The sequence below is a fragment of the Taudactylus pleione genome, unplaced genomic scaffold (assembly GCF_031769625.1).
Source record: "Taudactylus pleione unplaced genomic scaffold, aTauple2 ptg000154l, whole genome shotgun sequence".
In the NCBI taxonomy this organism is placed as follows: Eukaryota; Metazoa; Chordata; class Amphibia; order Anura; family Myobatrachidae; genus Taudactylus; species Taudactylus pleione.
Genome location: NW_028284556.1, coordinates 16,559,340 through 16,581,057, shown reverse-complemented (window position 1 = coordinate 16,581,057; position 21,718 = coordinate 16,559,340). Strand labels below are relative to the sequence as shown.

At 42.0% G+C, this 21,718-nt stretch overlaps 1 protein-coding gene across 1 annotated transcript in view; it reads right to left on the bottom strand.

Moving 5' to 3' along the window:
- SYNE1 (spectrin repeat containing nuclear envelope protein 1) overlaps nucleotides 1-21,718 on the bottom strand; it is a 546,802-nt gene that overhangs the window by 170,858 nt on the left and 354,226 nt on the right. The window contains exons 89-91 of the mRNA XM_088474380.1: nucleotides 20,678-20,821; nucleotides 16,527-16,721; nucleotides 8,343-8,483 (exon numbers count right to left, since the gene is read on the bottom strand). Of these exons, the coding sequence (XP_088330506.1) occupies nucleotides 8,343-8,483; nucleotides 16,527-16,721; nucleotides 20,678-20,821 (480 nt within the window). The remainder of the gene's footprint in view (nucleotides 1-8,342; nucleotides 8,484-16,526; nucleotides 16,722-20,677; nucleotides 20,822-21,718) is intronic.

Sequence of the window (21,718 nt, the reverse complement as noted above, 5' to 3'; positions counted from 1 at the left end):
CGCTTAGAGTTTGGAATGAGGGCGGGAGGAGGTCTGCAATTGTAGACCAAGTACAGTAAGGGCATATTCTAGAAAATGCTACTCGCTCAGATCTTTAGGCATAGCTCTTACGGATGCTGGAGAGAAGGAGCAAAATATGCACTGATGATGATCAGCAGCATTGGCTTGTCATTGGTTGGCTATGGATTGTTGGATTGCAGACTAATCTCTCTAGGTGACTGTGCATTATTTGCCTTGTGGCATTGTTATTTGTGTGTTCACATTTCTTACTTTTAAGCTTTACCATTCATCTGGGAAATGGGCGTGGTCTAACTGGGAGGGGAGTGGCCTAGAGAGACGCCACCATTTCCATCACTCAGGGAGCACTCCCGGAGATGCTAGACTGCCCTCAGGCTCTCCCTGCAACTTTTACCCCCAGCGGGACAGTCCCCGAAAAGCAAAACTGTCCTAACTTTGGGGGGGGGGGGGGTGTGGTTGAGAGTTATGCATAATTGTGTCAAAGATGCAAAGGATTTTAACTTGTATTTGGCATGCACGCAGTGGTGGCACTCCCGGAATTTACCAGCGGCTGCTACAGGGACATCTCACCGATCTCCTTGACCAATGGGGACAAGGTAAGTCATTTTTGGGGGCATGTTAGCAGCCACTGCGGAGGTCTAGTTGACCTCGTCTTCCACAGTCTAGCTGCTTTCGGGAGCACGAGTCCCTCTCATCTTCTGCAGCAAAGGGGTTAATGTATTCTTGATGGAAACTGACAATTTTTTTACTGGCACTTTTTTTATGTAAAATACGTTTAATTCTAAACGGGACCCAATGAGCAAATAGGTAAATGACCAAACATTTGCGAATATATGTACGGTGATATCCAATTGAAAAATACAGGAGAAAGTAAATTCATGCTGTAATTCTAGTTGCTCACCAAGTTTTTCTTCCTGCAGATTCTATGAGGAGCTCTGCTAAACAATTTGAGGCTGCAAATGGCAGGAGCAGTTTGAAGAAAGACTGTAGTCAGTTCAAATGCTTTTTAGTAAATTTTAGGCAAGAACGGTGCTCCAAATGATTTCTTCACAAAAACCCATGTCCCAAGCACTCAGAATAATAGATCCTAAACATGTATATCACTTGGATACCACTTGGCTACAGTGGTTGTCACCTCGCGCAGCAAAGAGTGCCATCGCGCGCGCCTGAAAAAGGGGCATGGCTGTGTGTGGAAGGGGCATGGCCTCATGGCATGCCCCTGGTTTGATCACGCTGGTGGTGGGCCCAGCACTCCTGTAGGTACCAGGCTGTCCCCAGAGGTTCTCCCCACACTGCCGGATCTTCCTCAGTTACCGGGAATACTAGTCTGCAATCAATGCAAATAAGATCCACTCTACTATTGAGATTTGTGCTAGACCATCTTTTTAGGGATATAAGGAACAAGTGAAGACAGGAAAGGAAGGGAAGAAATGATGGTATAGCAGGTTAAGTAAATCAATCACCATATTGAAAGTAAAACAATGACTACAGATATGTCCTCATACACTATTGCCGCAGATGAGCCAAACAGCCCAATTGTGTGTCTTAGGCACAACGCAATGCAACAAAACTGCTTCACAACACTGCACTGATTAATTTCATATGTGACACAGTGCATATCTGTGTGAATCGGCATACAAAGAGATGCAATGAAATGTCCGTGGCTGTTTTTTACACCAAGTTCCTCTGTACAGATGCAGACTCAGTCGCACACAGATATACAAGTGTCACATATCAAATTAATCAGTGCAGTCTCGTGAAGCGGTTGTGTCACATCACGTTGCAATTAAGACGCATATTCGAGTGGAAAAGATGCAAAAGGGGAGCTACACAACTCGGTGCAGCTCACTCGTGCCAAATGGCATATTGAGGCTAGGGGGTAAATTTACTAAGATTAGTTTTTGGTCGATTTGGTGTTTTTCTGTGATTTCCATGTGATTTTGCAAATCAGAGATTTACTAAAGCCCAAATCGACAGCAGATTGCAGGTTAAACATGACTTCACAATCGAATACACCATTAGACAAAACATTGAATAGTTAACAATGACAAGAATAGAAATAATGGATTTACTAAGAATTGTGTTAAGTCAAATCGATCATCACCAAAATCGATGCATAATGCACAGAATTAATAGATTTGCTGTGAGCAGAGTGTTTGCCCGAAGCACTGCGCAGAACAGTATGATCTGTGCAGGCTTTTGTATTTAAAACTTTAAATAAAGGATTAATTAAAAAAATAAAAAATCGTGGGATCTCCACCAAAAAAAGCATAATCAGCCCCAGATCTCTGAATCCGGTCTGGTACTGGAAAATTGGGTAAAAAAACTGCTGGGGGTCCCTCCTATTTTCCAGTAACCAGCATCAGGCTGAACCAGGCGGGGGGCTTACACTATAGCAGAGAGACACACAGCATGGGGTCCCCGCTGCCATAATGCAAAACCAGCCACAAACTGGTCAGCCCAGGCTTGGTTATGTCTACTTTTTTTTTTGGGGGGGGGGCACACAATTTTTACACTTTTCAACACCAAAGCCTAAAAAGATCATACTGATCTTCACAGTGATTTGAATCCACTGCCGAGCCTGTTGGTGGATTCATGCTTTGTTTTAACAGCAGAGTCTGTTGTAAACGGTGCAAATCGACTGATGTCGCACAGGACAGAAATTGCTGAGTATCACCATCGAATGTAAACAGTCGGTCAAGTACGCTGATTAGTGAATTTGGGATTTTGATCATAAAACATTCAGGCGATGTTTAGGGATTACATTTCGAAGTCAAACACGAGGACACATCTGTAGTATTAATATTGTTAGTTGAATAAAAGGTAAAGATCCACCCAACAATTTGCCCTCAACAAATACTAAACTGAGAAAAACATGATTTCTCAGCTATAATCAAGGATGTGTCATCAAGCATTAACATTCAATGCATGTGCTCAGCATAGCAATTTCCATAAGGTGTCTGGTTAATGTACCCTAGTGGATTGCTCTCATCTCTCCAGCTTGTCCCTGATTGCCAACATGTCAGGAAAACCAAGCATCCTTTTCTCAAGACTGTAGGAGACTAAAATAAAAGAAAGTCTGTAAGTGTAAGCTAGTTTACGTCACACTCGCAGACATACTTTTCTTTTAGAGATGAGCGCTTTCCACTTGGGCACGTTTACCAGGCACTTTTGCACTTTATGAAAAATGTTATGCTGAACACATGGATTGAATGTATATGCTGCTATTTATAATTTTATATGCTATTCAGCGATGCTTTTGAAGATAATGGTGCATGATTATATTGCATTCTATGTGACTGTTTTAATCTGAATTGCTAGAGTGCAAATTGTTACAAAAACTGGATCAAGTGTCTATTTCGGAATTTGATACATTATTTCTGTAGTTAGACTGCTGGAAACATTGGCAATGTTCCTGCATGCTCTGTATGTTAACGTTATGCTCTGCTGTGTCTGTGTTCTCAGTACAACAGAACAGGAAAACAGGGGAGGAATCTTCCTCTCTGCCCTGCTGAATAAGGGAAGTCTACAGTCAGGTGCATAAATATTGGGACATTGACAGAATTTTCATATTTTGGCCTCTATTCACCACCACAATGGCTTTGAAATGAAACAAACAAGATGTGCTTTAACTGCAGACTTTCAGATTTAATTTGAGGGTAATTACATCCAAATCAGGTGAACGGTGTAGGAATTACAATGGTTTCTATATGTGCCTCTCACTTTTTAAGGGGCCAAAAGTAATGGGACTATCAACTCAACAGCTATTTCATGGACAGGTGTGGGCTATTCCCTCGTTATTTCATTATCAATTAAGCAGGTAAAAGGTCTGGAGTTGATTCTAGGTGTGACATTTGCATTTGAAATCAGTTGCTGTCGACTCTCAATATGAGATCCAAAGAGCTGTCACTATCAGTGAAGCAAGCCATCATTAGGCTGAAAAATCAAAACAAACCCATCAGGGAGATAGCAAAAGCATTAGGTGTGGCCAAATCAACTGTTTGGAACATTCTTAAAAAGAAAGAACGCACCGGAGAGCTCAGCAACACCAAAAGACCCAGAAGACCACGGAAAACAACTGTGGTGGATGACAGAAGAACTATTTCCCTGGTGAAGAAAAACCCCTTCACAACAGTTGGCCAAATCAAGAACACTCTCCAGGAGGTAGGTATATATGTGTCAAAGTCAACAATCAAGAGAAGACTTCACAAGAGTGAATATAGAGGGTTCACCACAAGATGTAAACCATTGGTGAGCCACAAAAACAGGAAGACCAGAATAGAGTTTGCCAAACAACATCTAAAAAAGCCATTACAGTTCTGGAACAACATCCTATGGACAGATGAGACAAAGATCAACTTGTACCAGAGTGATGGGAAGAGAAGAGTATGGAGAAGGAAAGAAACTGCTCATGATCCTAAACACACCACCTCATCAGTGAAGCATGGTGGTGGTAGTGTCATGGCGTGGGCATGTATGGCTGCCAATGGAACTGGTTCCCTTGTATTTATTGATGATGTGACTGCTGACAAAAACAGCAGAATGAATTCTGAAGTGTTTCGGGCAATATTATATGCTCATATTCAGTCACATGCTTCAGAACTCATTGGACGGCGCTTCACAGTGCAGATGGACAATGACCCGAAGCATACTGCAAAAGCAACCAAAGAGTTTTTTAAGGCTAAAAAGTGGAATGTTATGCAATGGCTAAGTCAATCCCCTGACCTGAATCCGATTGAGCATGCATTTCACTTGATGAAGACAACTGAAGGGAAAATGCCCCAAGAACAAGCAGGAACTGCAGTAGAGGCCTGGCAGAGCATCACCAGGGATGAAACCCAGCGTCTGGTGATGTCTATGCGTTCCAGACTTCAGGCTGTAATTGCCTGCAAAGGATTTGCAACAAAGTATTAAAAAGTGAAAGTTAAATTTAGGATTGTTTAGTTTGACCCATTACTTTTGGCCCCTTAAAAAGTAGGAGGCACATATAGAAACCGTTGTAATTCCTACACCGTTCACCTGATTTGGATGTAATTACCCTCAAATTAAATCTGAAAGTCTGCAGTTAAAGCACATCTTGTTTGTTTCATTTCAAAGCCATTGTGGTGGTGAATAGAGGCCAAAATATGAAAATTCTGTCAATGTCCCAATATTTATGCACCTGACTGTATAAGTTAATTTTGTGAGGATCACGCTGGTATTAGTTTACAATTTATCTAAAACTGAAAAGAATGCATTTCCCATTATAGTTATGGGAAATGCGATCAGCATTCTAAACTATGTGAATTTTAGGGCACGGAGTAGTTTTTTTTTTTTTTACAAAAAACTCATCTAGAAGCCCTGTGATACATTATTTTAGATTAAAAATATTGATAAATATGCCCCTAAGTGTCCAATCCATTGTAAATCCAGCACTGGTAAGAGAGTTAGTGGCGTGTTGTGCTGCTTCAGTATTTTTTTTTAATCTAATTAAAAAATGGCAATAAATTAGTTAGGGAAATAGTACAGAAAAGAAAAATGGGAGAGAGCAGGTGTAGCAAGCAACAAGACATATATAAAAGAGTTGTATCTCATTATATTAAGTACATGAACAATAAAGGAGCATCAGGACAGCACAGTGGGCTCGAACTCCCTAGTCTGACATAATACTCAAGTTATAAGACTTGCAACTAAAGAATGCCCCTAAATCAGATGGAGACTAATTTCAAAGTTTTGTAAATTATCTTTCAGGGCTGCTGTAGATGGTGTACTGTTTAATGCTAGGTTAGTTAGTTTAATGTGTCAGTCATGTGACATATGGATGACATAATCCCCTCGGACCATTCACTGACAGTTGATAGATCACAATTAAATGTCTACACCACGCCTTTAGACAAATACTTTAAACAGCACACAAATATATTGGCTCTACAGCAAAAGTGGAAACACTTATGATTTTTTAGCTTCCTCGCCCGAAATCCTCACCTTTATCAGATATGGGCTCTATTTACTACAATCCGCATATTGAATGCGGATTGTAGTGTGATATTACCGAGTGAATTCGCATTGCGAATTCAGGCAATATCACAGGGATTTACTATAAATCCCTTGCAGGGACAGAGCTTGCGATAAAGCTCTGTCCCTGCGGATCCCATCCGCACTCTAGTCGCTGTATTTTCGGAAAAAATACCGCGACTAAGATCCTGCGCATGCGCCGACCAACCACCGCTACTACCCCCCCACCTACGCTAAGCCCTGCCCCCCGGCGCTAAGCCCCGCCCCCGCGATCGCAGACCCCCGCGACCCCCCCTCCCTTCATTAGACTTACCTGCATCCTCCTGGCCTCCGGTGATCTTCTCCGGGCTTCCCGATCAGGTGATCTCCCATATTGCACTGGGGCCCGATCACCTGATGACCGGGCCCAGTGCACTGTGGGAGACAAGCTGACCTGGGTGGAGCCATAACCGTTGGCCCGATCACCGGTCCCTGGAGTCAGCTAAGTAAAAAAAAAAATGTTTAATTATTTTTTTCTTTTTTTTACAGCAATCAGCTTGCGGTCTGCTTAGACCACACAGCTGATTACTGGTACCGGCTCCCGCCTCTGCTCTCCCCGTTAGAGCAGAGTGGGAGCCCAGTAACCGGGGGAGACCCTGGATAACGCCACCTCCAGGTGGCGTTATTATCACAGGGCTTCCCCCGATATTTTTTTACAATTTATTTTTAGTAACTGTGGTCGGATCACATTTCCCATTACAATTATGGGAAATGCGATCTGCTTTACTAAAAATAAGTGATACTGGGGGTTGGAGTAGAATTTTACTAATTCTACTCCAATTGCCCTGTAATAACTACAGGTGAAACTAAAATAATGTGAAAAGGGTGTGAAAACACCCTTTTTCACTTTATTTTAGTAAAAATAATGTTAATAAATAGAGCCCATGGAGAGCTATCCAGCAATTGCATAATATAGACATACAAATTATATCCACCCTCATAAAATGAGTGATTTTAGTGTAAACTGTATTCAGCACTGTTCTAGCCCAATGAATGCCTGTTTACAAACATCATACATTGCTAAATATTACTGATTGTGTTACGGGTTATGAGGTTTTCTAGTACACAAAACATCTATATTATGATTATACAAAACACACAGAGGTACAAGAAATATAACAAGACATCACATTTTCCCCCAGAAAAGTGCAGCTTTCAACTTTCTGTATAAGTATAAAACAGACCTTGTACAACAATAAATATTTTGGTGTGGGCATTCCATATCACGTGGACAGAAATATATTGGTGTGGGCATTCCATGTCACGTGGACAGAAATATTTTGGTGTGGGCATACCATGTCACGTGGACCAGGGGTTACCACCTGACCATCTCCAATTGTTATAACATTTTACATGAAGGATGGCATATTATTTAGTCTAACATTGGAAACATTTTGGTTCACTATGCAATAGTAACAAAACACCCAGCCCTTCTTTAAGGTCCATAGTTTTGCTGCTATTGCATACTGTGAACTAAACGTTGGTGGGGACGATCTTCAAAATTGGTCCACTTGACATGGAATTTCCGGTTTATAAAGCAAGACATATGTTTGTAAATGGGGTATTTAAATATTTAGATGATTAATGATAGCAGATGAAAAAAGTTGTTACCAGCAGGGGCGCCGAGAGGGGCGGGTACTAATTACCCAGGCGAGGGCTTGCTGGAGGGGCCCTGCGCCATCCCCCTCCTTCTTACCTCACAGCAGCCCAGCACATGCTGTCGTGTGCTGGGCTGTAGTCAGAGACTGGTCGTGGCTGCTGACCTGGGCAACAGCCGCAGCATTTTCCAATGCTTGTGGGGAGGAGTGATCACACATCGACCATCGATGTTTTCAAAACATTGATGGTTGCTGGCCAATGTTAACTAGTTTTCCTGGTCAAGAGGGAGCTTAGCTCCCCCCCCCCTGGGGCAGCTAAACCCCGCCCCCATTTTTGATTGGACCACAGCCTGCCTTTCCCACAGCAGAGATGACCATCGAGGCAGTGCAAACCATCGATGTTTCACCATAGATGTTTTTTTTTGCCATGTCATACAAAGACAAAAGAACAATTCATCTCCATGTAAAGGCGCAGGAACAATTTTAATGGGTGATAATTTGTTTCTAAGGAATATGTCCATCCATATGTCCATGTTTCAGCCACACACAGGCCATAAGTAATCAAATGACTCAAAATACCTAGGTATCCTGTGTACACTTAGGAAGACATAATATAATTAAAAAAAACAGGGTACAGAGAATTGAGAACTGCACTTGCTGGCATTGCACAGAAGAAAAACAGTTTAGTGATACCTGGTTAACAGAAGCATCTGTATTAGCCACAGGTGAAGGAGAACGACAGGCCGGTGGAGAGGAAATCTCACTGTTGGTACCCTCCTCCCCAGATTCCTCAGTAACAGGTGACAGAAGAGTGTGACAGCGACCAGCGGTCATCTATCACAAAAGAACATCGGAAGAACCCCAGAGGACAGCAAGCACATCAAAGAGAAGTCAGAGACTTGGAAAAGTACAGTGTAAACACAAAATTAACACACTTTAAATGACAAATAGTGTACTGTACGAGAAGTTACTTTTAACTCAGTAATTTACTATCATGCTTGGAAAGATATACAGCTATTATCCATAATGCTTCTGCTTTTGGACACTATATCTAATACGGACTATAGGCCCTCATTCAGAGCCACTCGCTAGCGGCAGTACGCTCGTTCCGAGCGATGTTCGCACATCTGCGCATGCGTACGGATCGTTATACGCATGCGCGAACCAGTCAGTGCGGCCGAAATTCATGTGCTCGCAAAATAGCGAATGCCTGATAATTTGAGTGACAGGATGAGGCGTATGTGGGTGGTAACAGGGGAAGGTGCTTGAAAACGGGGAGTGGAAATCAGAACGCAGGCGTGCTTAAAGGTCAAAACGGGCGTTTTATGGGTGTGCATATTTAAAGCAGCAGCGTCATTGACCACGTCACTGGGTTTTTTTTAAGCCAGAACTGTTCGCAAAATTGTGGTAGCAAAAACCAACCACAAGAATAGCGAGCAGTTCATACGCTGGTCGATGTACTCGATTAATCTAATAAATAGCGGACATGACGTATGGTGCGAGCGGCCAGGGGGCGTTTTTAACAAATAAACGAGCGTATGTTTTGCTCGCTCGTTCAGACTTAGAGGTGTGAACAGACTGCAATTTGCGAACGGATCATTTGAATAGCCACCCCTTGTTTTTGAACGAACGACCGCAAATAGCGAACGGCTCTGAATCAGGCCCTATAGTCTTTCTGAAAACTGCTTTTGGCATTCTCCTGTTATCTAAATTGTTTAGTAGTGCTCATCACAGGGGCAAAGGCAGAGTTGAACGCAAGCCAATTTTACAGACGGATTTTGTGTGTTTTCACTCTGCCCATCGCCACTTGCGGCTGCAGTGGTGTAACTGCTAGGGCGTTTGCACTTAGGCTGAGTTCAAAGACAGTGTGTTGCAGAAATTGTGGGCTATGCACAGTTGCAGATGTCCCTGTTTTCAGGTGCATCTCTTGCAGGTGCTGATAATGATGAGCGTATGTATAAGGGAGATGCAGTCGCACAGAGTTTGGGAGAATAGGCACATTTTTCTCAGTGCACACAATGCAGGTGTAATTACAGCCAGCTTGCATTCAACTCTGCATCAGCCCCAGTGACTGTAGGCTGATGCGCATGATGATAATGTCTGTACATATAACATTAGTACCAAACATGACTAATTGCTTACTCTTTTATTTTCTTTGTTTCAGAATGTTCTAGATAATACAGTAGATGTCAAAATGATCCCATTGTGGCTTTGCACTGGTCCATGAGGCAACACCCCCCTCCGCAATCAATTAGTCTTATACAGTAAACATGTACTTATATATGTTTTATACATACATTTATGTATATATTAATCTATTGTTAAAAATGTAAATAGTGTATATTTCCTGCTATAAGTCTCTACAGAAGACATAAAGGGCCCAATTCAGAGGTGTAAGCTAACTGCATGCAATGCCGATGTTCATGTAGTTCAGTGATTATTTACTACTGCAAGAAATCTTCTGAAAACCCCTGTGGTGCATCCGTTTATGCACAAATGCACTGTTGAGTCAGAACTACCGAGGGAAACCGTTGGGTGGTGATTGGGAAGTGGCCTTAAAACAATGCAAAAAAAGGAGAGTTATGGTAAAACTTACCCTTATTAACTCTATCTTCGAAGTCCATAGGGTCCACAGGGAGACAATGGGGTGTAGGTGGTACTTGGACAACCAGACACCAACAGTAAAGCTTTTTCGTATCCCAGGATAGGAGAGAAGGAAGACTGGTACACTGAAGAATCACACTCTCACACAGAGAAGGAAACAAGTGACCAAGAGAAGAAACCCACAGAAGGCAGGTGCGAGGATGCTCCTGAGCCGAGAGGAGAACCCGGCGCCCGAAGGAAGCATCCTGAAAGGCAATAGTATCAAAGGCATAGAACCTAGGAAAGGTGTGGGCAGAAGACCACGTGGCCGCCTTTCATAGTTGTTAAGCAGAGCCGCCACATCGGCTGCCCACGAGGGATCCACAGAGCGAGAAGAATGAGCAGAAACTGTAGCAGGCACAGGAAGGCCAGTCTGCTTGTAAGCCTGTGAGATAGCCATGCGAAGCCATCTGGCCAGAGTTTGTTTTTCAGCTGGCCATCCCTTCTTGTGGAATCCATATAGGACAAAGAGGGAGTCTGATTTCCTGATGGAACTAGTAGAGCCCTGCATGGACCACATCCAGATGCTATAGCCAGAAAATACAGTCTTCGCAGTGAGCCGTGGAAAACCACTGACAAATCCCACAGAGCCACAGGAGGGACAAAATGAGGTTGTATATGGAGAACACCTTGCAGGAAGGTGAACATCCAGTAGAGGAGCAATTCTGCGCTGGAACCAGAAGGACAGAGCAGAGACATGTACTTTCAGAGAGGCTAGGTGAAGTCTAAGATCCAATCCAGCTTGAAGAAAGGCAAAGACTCTAGAAACCCTAAAAACCTGAGGGTCATAGTTTCTAGTAGCACATCACTGGAAATATGTATGCCACACTTGGCCGGTTTATGTGCTCTGAGCATGGTCTGGACCAGAGAGTTAGAAAACCCTTTAGACCTTAGGAGGGAAGTCTCAAGAGCCAAGCCATTAAAGACAGATGGGCCAGGTCCGGATGTAGAAAGGGACCCTGAGACAACAGGTCTAGTCAGAGGAAGTTGGAGAGGAACGTCTATGGAGAGACTTTGAAGGTCAGAGTACCAATGGTGCCTGGGCCTAGCCGAAGCCACCAAGAGGACCACCAAGAGGACCGTACCTCCTCTTGCTTGAACTTCCGAAGAACCCGTGGCAGAAGGGAGACTGGAGGAAAAAGGTATGCCAAATAGAAGGTCCACCTCACAGATAATGCGCCCACAAAGGCTGCGTCGGGGTTCCTCATCCTGGCCCCATACACTGGAAGCTTGGCATGGCTGGGAGATGGTGTTTGGCCCATGTGCGAATGCAGGACCCTTCTGCCATTGCTGACCAACTTTGAGTGCCTCCTTGGTGATTGAGGTAGGCCATCCCCGTGGCGTTGTCGAACTGTACTTGTACTGGTCTGCCCTGAAGAAAATCTTGAGCCAGAGTGAGAAATAAACAGACAGCAGCGCTAGTCCAAGTCACATACAATGCATAACATATAAGATAACTGCAGTGGGCACTAATTCAACTACACAGACCACAGTGGCTGGTAGGAATAGCCTTGTATAACCTGGCACTTGAGAGAGGTATACAGGGGGCCCGGACCCAGCATTCCTGGAGACCTAAATGCAGAAAATGGCTGCAGTGAGTCTCAGAGGAGGTGGAGGGTGAGGGAGGATCAGCTCACGGAGCAGCAAGACCGCAGTGGAATAGTGCTCTGAGTCAGGGGAGAGGCCGCAGGGAGAGTGTGCCTTCTCCCCTATGCTGACATCAACCACCGGGTCCCTGGCCTTAATATGTGCCCTGCGTCAGTGCTTGTACTGCTCTGGTGGTCTAGTGGAGTCCCGGACGAACCGGTGTGTCCACATCAGCACCCCCGGCCTGTCTCATGAGACAGGAGGCAAGACTGTACATAGACGCGGGTCCCCGCAAGTGGGGATCCGCCTTGTCTGTCCCCTTGAGTCTTAGCTGCAGTCTGGGGTCCGAGGAGCCCTGCTAACTAGATTTCCCTGGAGCTCCGCCGGGAGTACCTAGCCAAGGGCTGGTGTCACGGCGCCATGGAGGGGTGATGGAGCAGCAGTGTCTAGTGCTGCTGCTCTGTAGTAAAAAAAATTCAAATAAAAGTAACTCATCAAAATAAAGCTGATTTGCCTTCAGGCTGTGGGCAGAGTATAAGGGGAAGGACCGGAGCATCCTGGGATATGAAAAAGCTTTGCTGTTGGTGTCTGGTCCTCCAAGTACCATCTACACCCCATTGTCTCCTTGTGGAGCCTTATTGACCCTGAAGAAGAAAATCTGTTGTGTAGGCATGTTATGGGAGTGTTGTGAGTCTGTCAGTGAAAGATGCTGTGTCCTCATATTCAGAGCCGCAGCCACAGAGGCGATGTTCAGATGGAGACACGGCACCTGCTATAGGGCTGGTGCAAGCATCGATGGTGCACCAATGGTGGAATTTCCAGAATCAACAGCAGTGTTGCAGGTGGGCATCTGAGGGTTCGCACATTCCGTTGCACAATAATACACAAAGGGAAGGCTGAAACTAGCATCTGTATATTATCTCTGCTACAGCTCCACAAAAAGACGGAGCCACGGCCCAAAGTCTTCTTATCTCTATTAATTTTTCCTGTATTTATGAGGCCAAAGTAGGCTAGATAGATCTGTATGTGTCATGTTGTAAAAATCAATTTTCTATTACATCCAACGAGAAGTCACTGCCTCCTTGGGTTCATACACGTCACCCGTAATATTTTGTGAATGTATAGAACAAATACAAAGTGGCTGCCCAACACAGCTTGCTCAGCTGAGGCCCAAGGAGGCACATCCCCCCTGACCTGGTAGAATGTGACCTAGGTCTTTCAGGAACTAGTTGTTCCACTCCAATGTATTAACCCCACAGACTTCAATGGACCATAAGGAGGAACGTATGGAAGCTGTACATGCAGCAAATAAATCTGCTCTTCAGAAAAAAATGCCAGCTTCATTTGAAAATAAGCCAACTGAACTGAGATCTGAACTATTGAAAGTTTGAGACCCCCTGTCCAGACCCTCCTGCAGTTAAAGGCAGACACCATGATGGTGCTGCCATCTTAAGCATGTTTGTGAACTACAATCTCCTTGGTCAGTCCAGGTCCACTAAGATCAAACATGACATTTTCTTAATTACATTTTTGGAACTCATGGAAGAATTGCAGTCAGTGGGAATATGTAATTAGTCAAAAATTCCATGCGACCAACCTGACTTCTAGAAAAAATAACTTAGAGTCTTCTCCTTGTAGTTCAACTAAGATGCCATCATGATGACATCTGGCTGACCATTTTGTTCACAATCTACAAAGAAATTCCAGATGAAGGGACCACTTTCTGGGGTGAAAGGCATGGCTGCTGAAAAAGTTATCCACCCCTGGGATGAATAATGTTGAGATTCGTGAAACATTTCATTCTGTCCAGGGTGGCATCCACCATCGGATGAAGGGACCATTCTCCAATGTTAAGGGGATGCCTGCTCAGATACTCTTCTAACTAGTTTTTCACTCTTGGAATAAACACCACTAAGATTATTGGAACATTTCATTCTGATGGTTGATGTTTACTACCACTATAGCATTGTTCAACTGAATTTTTAAGGCTGTCACCTAGTGACCTTTTACTATTCAATACCGCTTGAAATTCTACTATATTGATGGGAGGTTTGACTACTCTCGAGATCAATGGCCCTGCAGATGACCATGCTGGGCTACCACTCCCTATCCCTGAAGGCTGACATCTGTCATCACTATTGTACAATCAAAAATTGTGAATAATTGAGATCTGTAGGTTATCTGCCCTCAGCCACAGTAAGTGACTAAAGTACTTTTGGAGAGGGTCTGATGAGTTGACTAGACAAGTGGTAGTTTCAAATGTTCCCCTTTGAAATCAGCTCTATCTGGAATGTCCCAGTCAAGTACAGAGCGAAAAAAGGCCATTGCCATTGCCCACAAAAGGAAGAGATTCAAGAATTCTCTTGGAACCTGCATCAGTTTTTCAGGCTCTAAGTATACTGCATACCCTGGCCCCAATTTGTCATGCATCAAGAGTACTCAGATGCTTTCTGGAAGTGCTCAACCAAAGTCAACTAATACAATCTTGGTTTACCAGACTATGATCCATCTGAGTTGCTGTGACTATTTAGCAAATGTTTTATTAATCCATGCTAAAGCTGATACTTTATGTATCTAAAAGAGGCTCCAGCACAACATATATGTGTCTTAAAAAGGCATTTTTGATGTGTCCCATCTTTAAGAGACACTAGAATCAGAATAGTTGTGGTCTTAAGGTGCCCATACACGGTGTGATATAGCAGCCGATCCCATGGATTGGTATGATTTTGCTGCTATATCGTCCCGTGTATGGGCATGATATAGGCCAGTGCGTGCACCGTGGGGGTCGTACATCGCACCTCCAGATCTTACTGTAGGTTCAGTTGATCTGGGAATATGATGTGCTATCCCATGCAGCGCTATGTGGGGGGGAGGGGGGTGCCGGCATATCAGGTGGTCAGCTAAACGATCCCACTGTGTGTGGGAACCACCCGATATGTTCGCCGTCGGAACCACCGTCACGTTGTAATGTGCATTTCGCACAGTGTATGGGCAGCTTTAGACAAACATTTTATGCTTGTATCCACTTTGGCGGGTTCTCCCATTTTTCGCTAGAAAAGGATAGAATACACAATTTACGAAAAATTCAGACCATTATAGCAGATCTCCTCTCTACCATCAGTCCATCTACTAAAGAAGACTTCCCTTTGCTCTTCTGAGAAAGCACGGAAGCTGATGCATACACAGTAAAGTTACCGTTCAACTTCCAAATCCAAGACTTTGTGGCCTCCAGATAGGATGGACACCAGTCATCAGGCCTGCAACCCAAAATTTTGATATGGGGCCTGACAACTGCATGTTACACACTTGCCATTAATGAACTTTGATAAGTGTACAAGCGCAAGTCTAGGAGTGCTGGTACATTGTACATCATAGCACAGCTAGAGACAGACGTGATAAAGTTATAGCGCTCCTACTGAAATGGGCCTAATTTTCTACATAAAGTAGTATATCATTAAAATGATATTATTCTATAATCAACAACTTTGATCAAATTTACAACAACTGGGGCAATTCTGTAGTACTATAGTAACCATCGCTTGCATACTGTACGCTCAGAAGATGCAGCACACTTAACAAATAAAATAACGTATAGCACATAGGGTGACTTTTCTTGCTTCAAATTTTATATACCCGTCTCCCTCGCTCTCTATGTATACAGTACATGGTAATTAATGAGTTGCACCTTTTTTTATCCCAAGGACAACAAGGTTGTGAATGCCAGGTAAAGCACTGCATTTAAAGAGACACTGTCAAACAAACGTATTTATTTTTTGTGTGGCTGAAGCCATTGTTCAGTTTTGCAATTATATGGCATATATCATTATGACATTTAAAAAAAAAATTATTAAATAAAACAAACATATATTTTCTTTTTACAGCAATATGTCTAATAATCTGGTATGCTTCAGTGCTACTTATATAATAACTGTACTGCACACTAGTCCCCATTGTTACTTAGCAACATTTTCTCAAAAATCTCTTCTCCATCTTATGCTGGACTACAAACTTCATTTTACTATATCACCACCTAAACGCCTTGTATAATGTATCCAGTCTATTGTAATAGAATTCATTAATATCTCACACATGACAAGCTATGAAGAACATGTAACAGGTACTGCTTGATGTGCAGACTTAAACAAGGTTGTCAGTGATACGGAATCGTTCACTAGAAAATCATTCACTGAACGCTCGGAAAGGGAATGTGTTCATTCTTAATGATGTCAGTGGTCTCCTCACACGGAACATATCCAGTCACATGTTCTGTTCACAAACCAAACAGCCAGCAAAAATACTTGTCACATCAACAAAGAGGACATTGTGTTCGGCTAATCCTATTGCCGAATCAAGACAGAATATCAATGAAAAGAAAAAAAAGGGTGAATGTGTTTTTTTTTTTTAAACATACGATTATTTAAATCAAATATGGCATAAATGCAAGAAGTGCGTAAATAAGCAACAATAGCATAATATTGGGCAAAATTAATTTGTTGAATGGATAACCTCAAAATATACTATATATCTGTTTATATAGAAAAAGGCTGCAGGCTACAGACAGCATCAGCTGAAAATAGCTTTGTTCTCTGGCTGACTTACATGTAACACAGCTCATATAAAAGCAATTCATGTGAGCATGGGCCTTACCATAACAACAGACGGATGAGTAGAGTGTGCAGGGAGGAGTTCACTGTCCAGTTCTTCCATTCCCTCTGTCAGTCCCTCCACTTCAGTCACAGTCAGCAGCATCGTAGCATGTTTGGCTTTCATTGTTAACATCTTACACTTGGAATTGAGCGATGCTATCTGCTCCTGGTAGCCTTTGATTCTCTTCGCCAGCTCCTGAGAACACATTTTTGTTTAGTATGCTACAGTAGGCAACATAGAAGGAAAAAACAAGAAGGAAATCAGACTCTGTTTCATTGTGTATCAGACAGGCAAATGGCTGGGTGCATCTGACCAATAAAATCACAGCTCACAAGCACTGCATCATCTATCAGCAGAGACTGAAAGGCAGGATGTTGTTGACTGTGAAAATGAACTAAGCCAGGCTGCATCTCACAATGCAGTGAAACCACAGAGCAGTGAGGGCTGCTAAGAGACAAGGAAATGGATGCGCAGTTTCAGTGACTTTAAGAAAAAACAAAGCAGCCACAATGCAGAATAAGCAGTCACGTTTGATCCGCATACATGTTAGTCCAAATAAGGAGACAGAACTGGCAGAGGTTCTGGGCACTTAATACTGCAGACTATAAGCTGCCCCCCAGATGGCTCTTGTCTCGGGCTCTGTAATGAGGTCATGTGATGACTACAACTATAAAATATGCAACACTCAGCTCTTAGCCAAGCTTGGAACAATGAAAGGAGAAACATAAGGTGCACTGAAGGTTAAAATGACAAATTCCTCCTTTGCAGGGCTCAGGAAGTTGCTGTTAACCCCGTCAATGCTATATACAGAAAGTTTATTTTTTTTTTATGTTATTGAGCAAAAATGTTTTATATGATTTTAATTAGAGAACATAATTTTTAAATATTGTATTATTATATATAAAATGTCAAAAAAATTATGAAAACTATATAATGGGCAAGTGTATAATATAATGTACAGAATGCCTGTATACCATCCCTGATGTACCTGAAAATAATATACAAGCATTTATGTAACCACATTAACATACAGTCAGGTGCATAAATATTGGGACATTGACAGAATTTTCATATTTTGGCCTCTATTCACCACCACAATAGCTTTGAAATGAAACAAACAAGATGTGCTTTAACTGCAGACTTTCAGATTTAATTTGAGGGTAATTACATCCATATCAGGTGAACGGTGTAGGAATTACAATGGTTTCTATATGTGCCTCCCACTTTTTAAGGGGCCAAAAGTAACGGGACTATCAACTCAGGAGCTATTTCATGGACAGGTGTTGGCTAGTCCCTCGTTATTTCATTATCAATTAAGCAGGTAAAAGGTCTGGAGTTGATTTTATGTGTGACATTTGCATTTGGAATCAGTTGCTGTCGATTCTCATTATGAGATCCAAAGAGCTGTCACTATCAGTGAAGCAAGCCATCATTAGGCTGAAAAATCAAAACAAACCCATCAGAGAGATAGCAAAAACATTAGGTGTGGCCAAATCAACTGTTTGGAACATTCTTAAAAAGAAAGAACGCACCGGAGAGCTCAGCAACACCAAAAGACCCGGAAGACCACGGAAAACAACTGTGGTGGATGACAGAAGAATTATTTCCCTGGTGAAGAAAAACCCCTTTACAACAGTTGGCCAAATCAAGAACACTCTCCAGGAGGTAGGTGTATATGTGTCAAAGTCAACAATCAAGAGAAGACTTCACAAGAGTGAATATAGAGGGTTCACCAAAAGATGTAAACCATTGGTGAGCCACAAAAACAGGAAGACCAGCTTAGAGTTTGCCAAACAACATCTAAAAAAGCCAGTACAGTTCTGGAACAACATCCTATGGACAGATGAGACAAAGATCAACTTGTACCAGAGTGATGGGAAGAGAAGAGTATGGAGAAGGAAAGGAACTGCTCATGATCCAAAACATACCACCTCATCAGTGAAGCATGGTGGTGGTGGTAGTGTCATGGTGTGGGCATGTATGGCTGCCAATGGAACTGGTTCCCTTGTATTTATTGATCATGTGACTGCTGACAAAAGCAGCAGAATTAATTCTGAAGTGTTTTGGGCAAAATGATATGCTCATATTCAGTCAAATGCTTCAGAACTCATTGGACGGCGCTTCACAGAGCAGATGGACAATGACCCGAAGCATACTGCAAAAGCAACCAAAGAGTTTTTTAAGGCTAAAATGTGGAATGTTATGCAATGGCCAAGTCAATCCCCTGACCTGAATCCGATTGAGCATGCATTTCACTTGATGAAGACAAAACTGAAGGGAAAATGCCCCAAGAACAAGCAGGAACTGAAGACATTTGCAGTAGAGGCCTGGCAGATCATCACCAGGGATGAAACCCAGCGTCTGGTGATGTCTATGCGTTCCAGACTTCAGGCTGTAATTGCCTGCAAAGGATTTGCAACAAAGTATTAAAAAGTGAAAGTTAGATTTAGGATTGTTTAGTTTGTCCCATTACTTTTGGCCCCTTAAAAAGTGGGAGGCACATATAGAAACCATTGTAATTCCTACACCGTTCACCTGATTTGGATGTAATTACCCTCAAATGAAATCAGAAAGTCTGCAGTTGAAGCACATCTTGTTTGTTTCATTTCAAAGCCATTGTGGTGGTGAATAGAGGCCAAAATATGAAAATTCTGTCAATGTCCCAATATTTATGCACCTGACTGTGTATATATATATATATATATATATATATATATATATACACACAGTTACACACACACTTTTATTTTCAACAGACAAGTGGTACAAAAATAGTATTATTTTAAAATAAGGACAAATCCTCTTACAGAACGACCAAGTAAGTATGTAGTAAGTAACGAAGTATGCATGTAGTAAGAAGGCTGACGTTTTTTTTTAAAAACCAAAAATATCTTACACAAATGTGTATATAGTGAAATTCAATAAGAATTACGCTGACTGATTTCAGTACTACGCAAACTTATCCAAGGTGCCTATTTTGTCAAATTAATCAGTTTACCAAATATAAAAATATGTTTGCTACAATCCGCAGCCTGCCCCTAGTCTTTGAATCCTATTATGAAGCATTTATTTAAAAAAATCATGATGGAGTGAAGTACACTGGTAATTTAATATCACATGCTCTTATATAAACTAGCTGGCAACCCTTCTTCCCCACGGGATTAACCTCATCCCAGTTGGGCTGGTGCTCATGAACGCTCTGAATTGAATACACCACCTGCTCACCTTTGTCCTCGATTTAAGACCCTTTAAATAGATTTAAGGCTCCAAACAGGTAGATATTTAGATGTATAGAGGTTAAGCATTTTACTAATACTGTAGTCTTACTAGAAATTACTCAATCACGGTTGGACTGGTGCTCATGAGCGCTCTGGATTGAATACATCACCTGTCCTTGATTTAAGACCCTTTAATGGATTTAAGGCTCCAATCAGGTAGATATATAGAGTTTAAGCATTTTACTAATACTGTAGTCTTACTTGAAATATATCATTACTCAATCACAAGTATTGAGGTTATCTATTTGAAACATACCCTCTTGCATAGTACTCGTATCTACAGCCATTAACTAAGGACCCCTTTGGGTGTATATGCCCCACATTTCTAATTAAAAGGAGGACATGGAAGTTTTCATGGAGAAGGGGGTCTAGAATGAAATTTGGGACAATTCAGAATGAAAGGTTTGAAAAAAATATGCTTGAGCCAATAATAACTTACAGTACATTGTTCAAAAATACCATATTTGATTTCAGACAACTTTCAAGCCAGATTCTGGGTTTGTTGAGAAGAGATACTGTAAATGTACTTTAAAGTTGAAGGAGGTGGCCAAAAAACAAATAAAATCAAATTCGAGTTTACAAATTGTACAGATCTTAACCTCAATATCAGGGGAAAATCCCTGGTAGGTCCAACTGAACAATAAAGCTAAATCAATAAACAGGTTTGAGAATAAAAACTTATGTTTTTTTATCTTAAAGACCTCAATATAATTCACCCCAAGGTTTCCCCCATACTAAAGTTATGTTTCAAGAACTTAAGAAACTGGTAAATAGAAAATGTATTGTCACTAGCACTATCAAGCAAACAGTGATTAAACATTGTCCTGGATAACACATTGTATAATGCGCAAATATTTTCTTATACATGAATACCTCATGCCGTTTTATCTGGATCTGTAGTTCCTGGATGTTACTGGTTGTTATTTTTGCATCTTGCAACTCACGATGTGCCTCTTCAATTAGATGCTGCAAATGCTTCATTTCCTGCTCATATTGTTCATACAGGACCACTGCCTCCTGTGTATAAACAACCACACATGTATATAAAATGGTGTGGTATACTGAGACAGATCCCTCCAACATAATTGGACACACTAGATCACATGACCATGTAATATTTCCCAATGACCACACACTGATCTACTTCTCACTGTTATTAAAACCTCATCACAAAGTCACAGTTGTATCACACCACAAGTGTAAACAGTAATATCTCTCGCAGAGACACTGCTCACAAAAAAGCAGCACATTACTGCCTCATAACTCGAAGACCTGACACCAATCCTCACCAAAGAATGACTGGTACAAATGATCTATTCAAAGAACTTGATTAGGACTTACTGTACCTGAGCAGCCACTTCAGAATCCAGCAGAGCAAACAGTGAGTAGACATGCCAGCCTTGACCCAGAAGAAGCATTTAGAATTTCCTGCCAGTACAATTTACTGTTCAACACATTTTCTTTCCAAAATGAACCACTCTCAAAGTAACAGTAGTCATAATATTCAACTGTTTAAACAGGCTATTCTGAATGTTCAACTGTTTTATTCACTTACACTGTTATACATTAAAAATAATTAAAATAAAACAGTATATTCTGAACTATTCTATTCTGTATCTGATTAACCCTACATCATCCATGTAGCACTATTTTGTCACAACGAAGGCTATTTTTATATGATATATCACTCTTGGGTGTGCATTCTGATATATGCGCGCCTTGGGTGATTGAATGCACCCGGCCTTTGGCCTTGTGCATCACAACACACATCAAGGCGTGCGTATATAAAAGGCACACATCCACTAGACGATAGGCAAAAGACTGCACGGATACGAGCAGTCGTTCAGTGAAGGGACATCAATCATCTGCAAACATGTTGAACCTGACGATATCGTCAGGTTGTACAACATATTT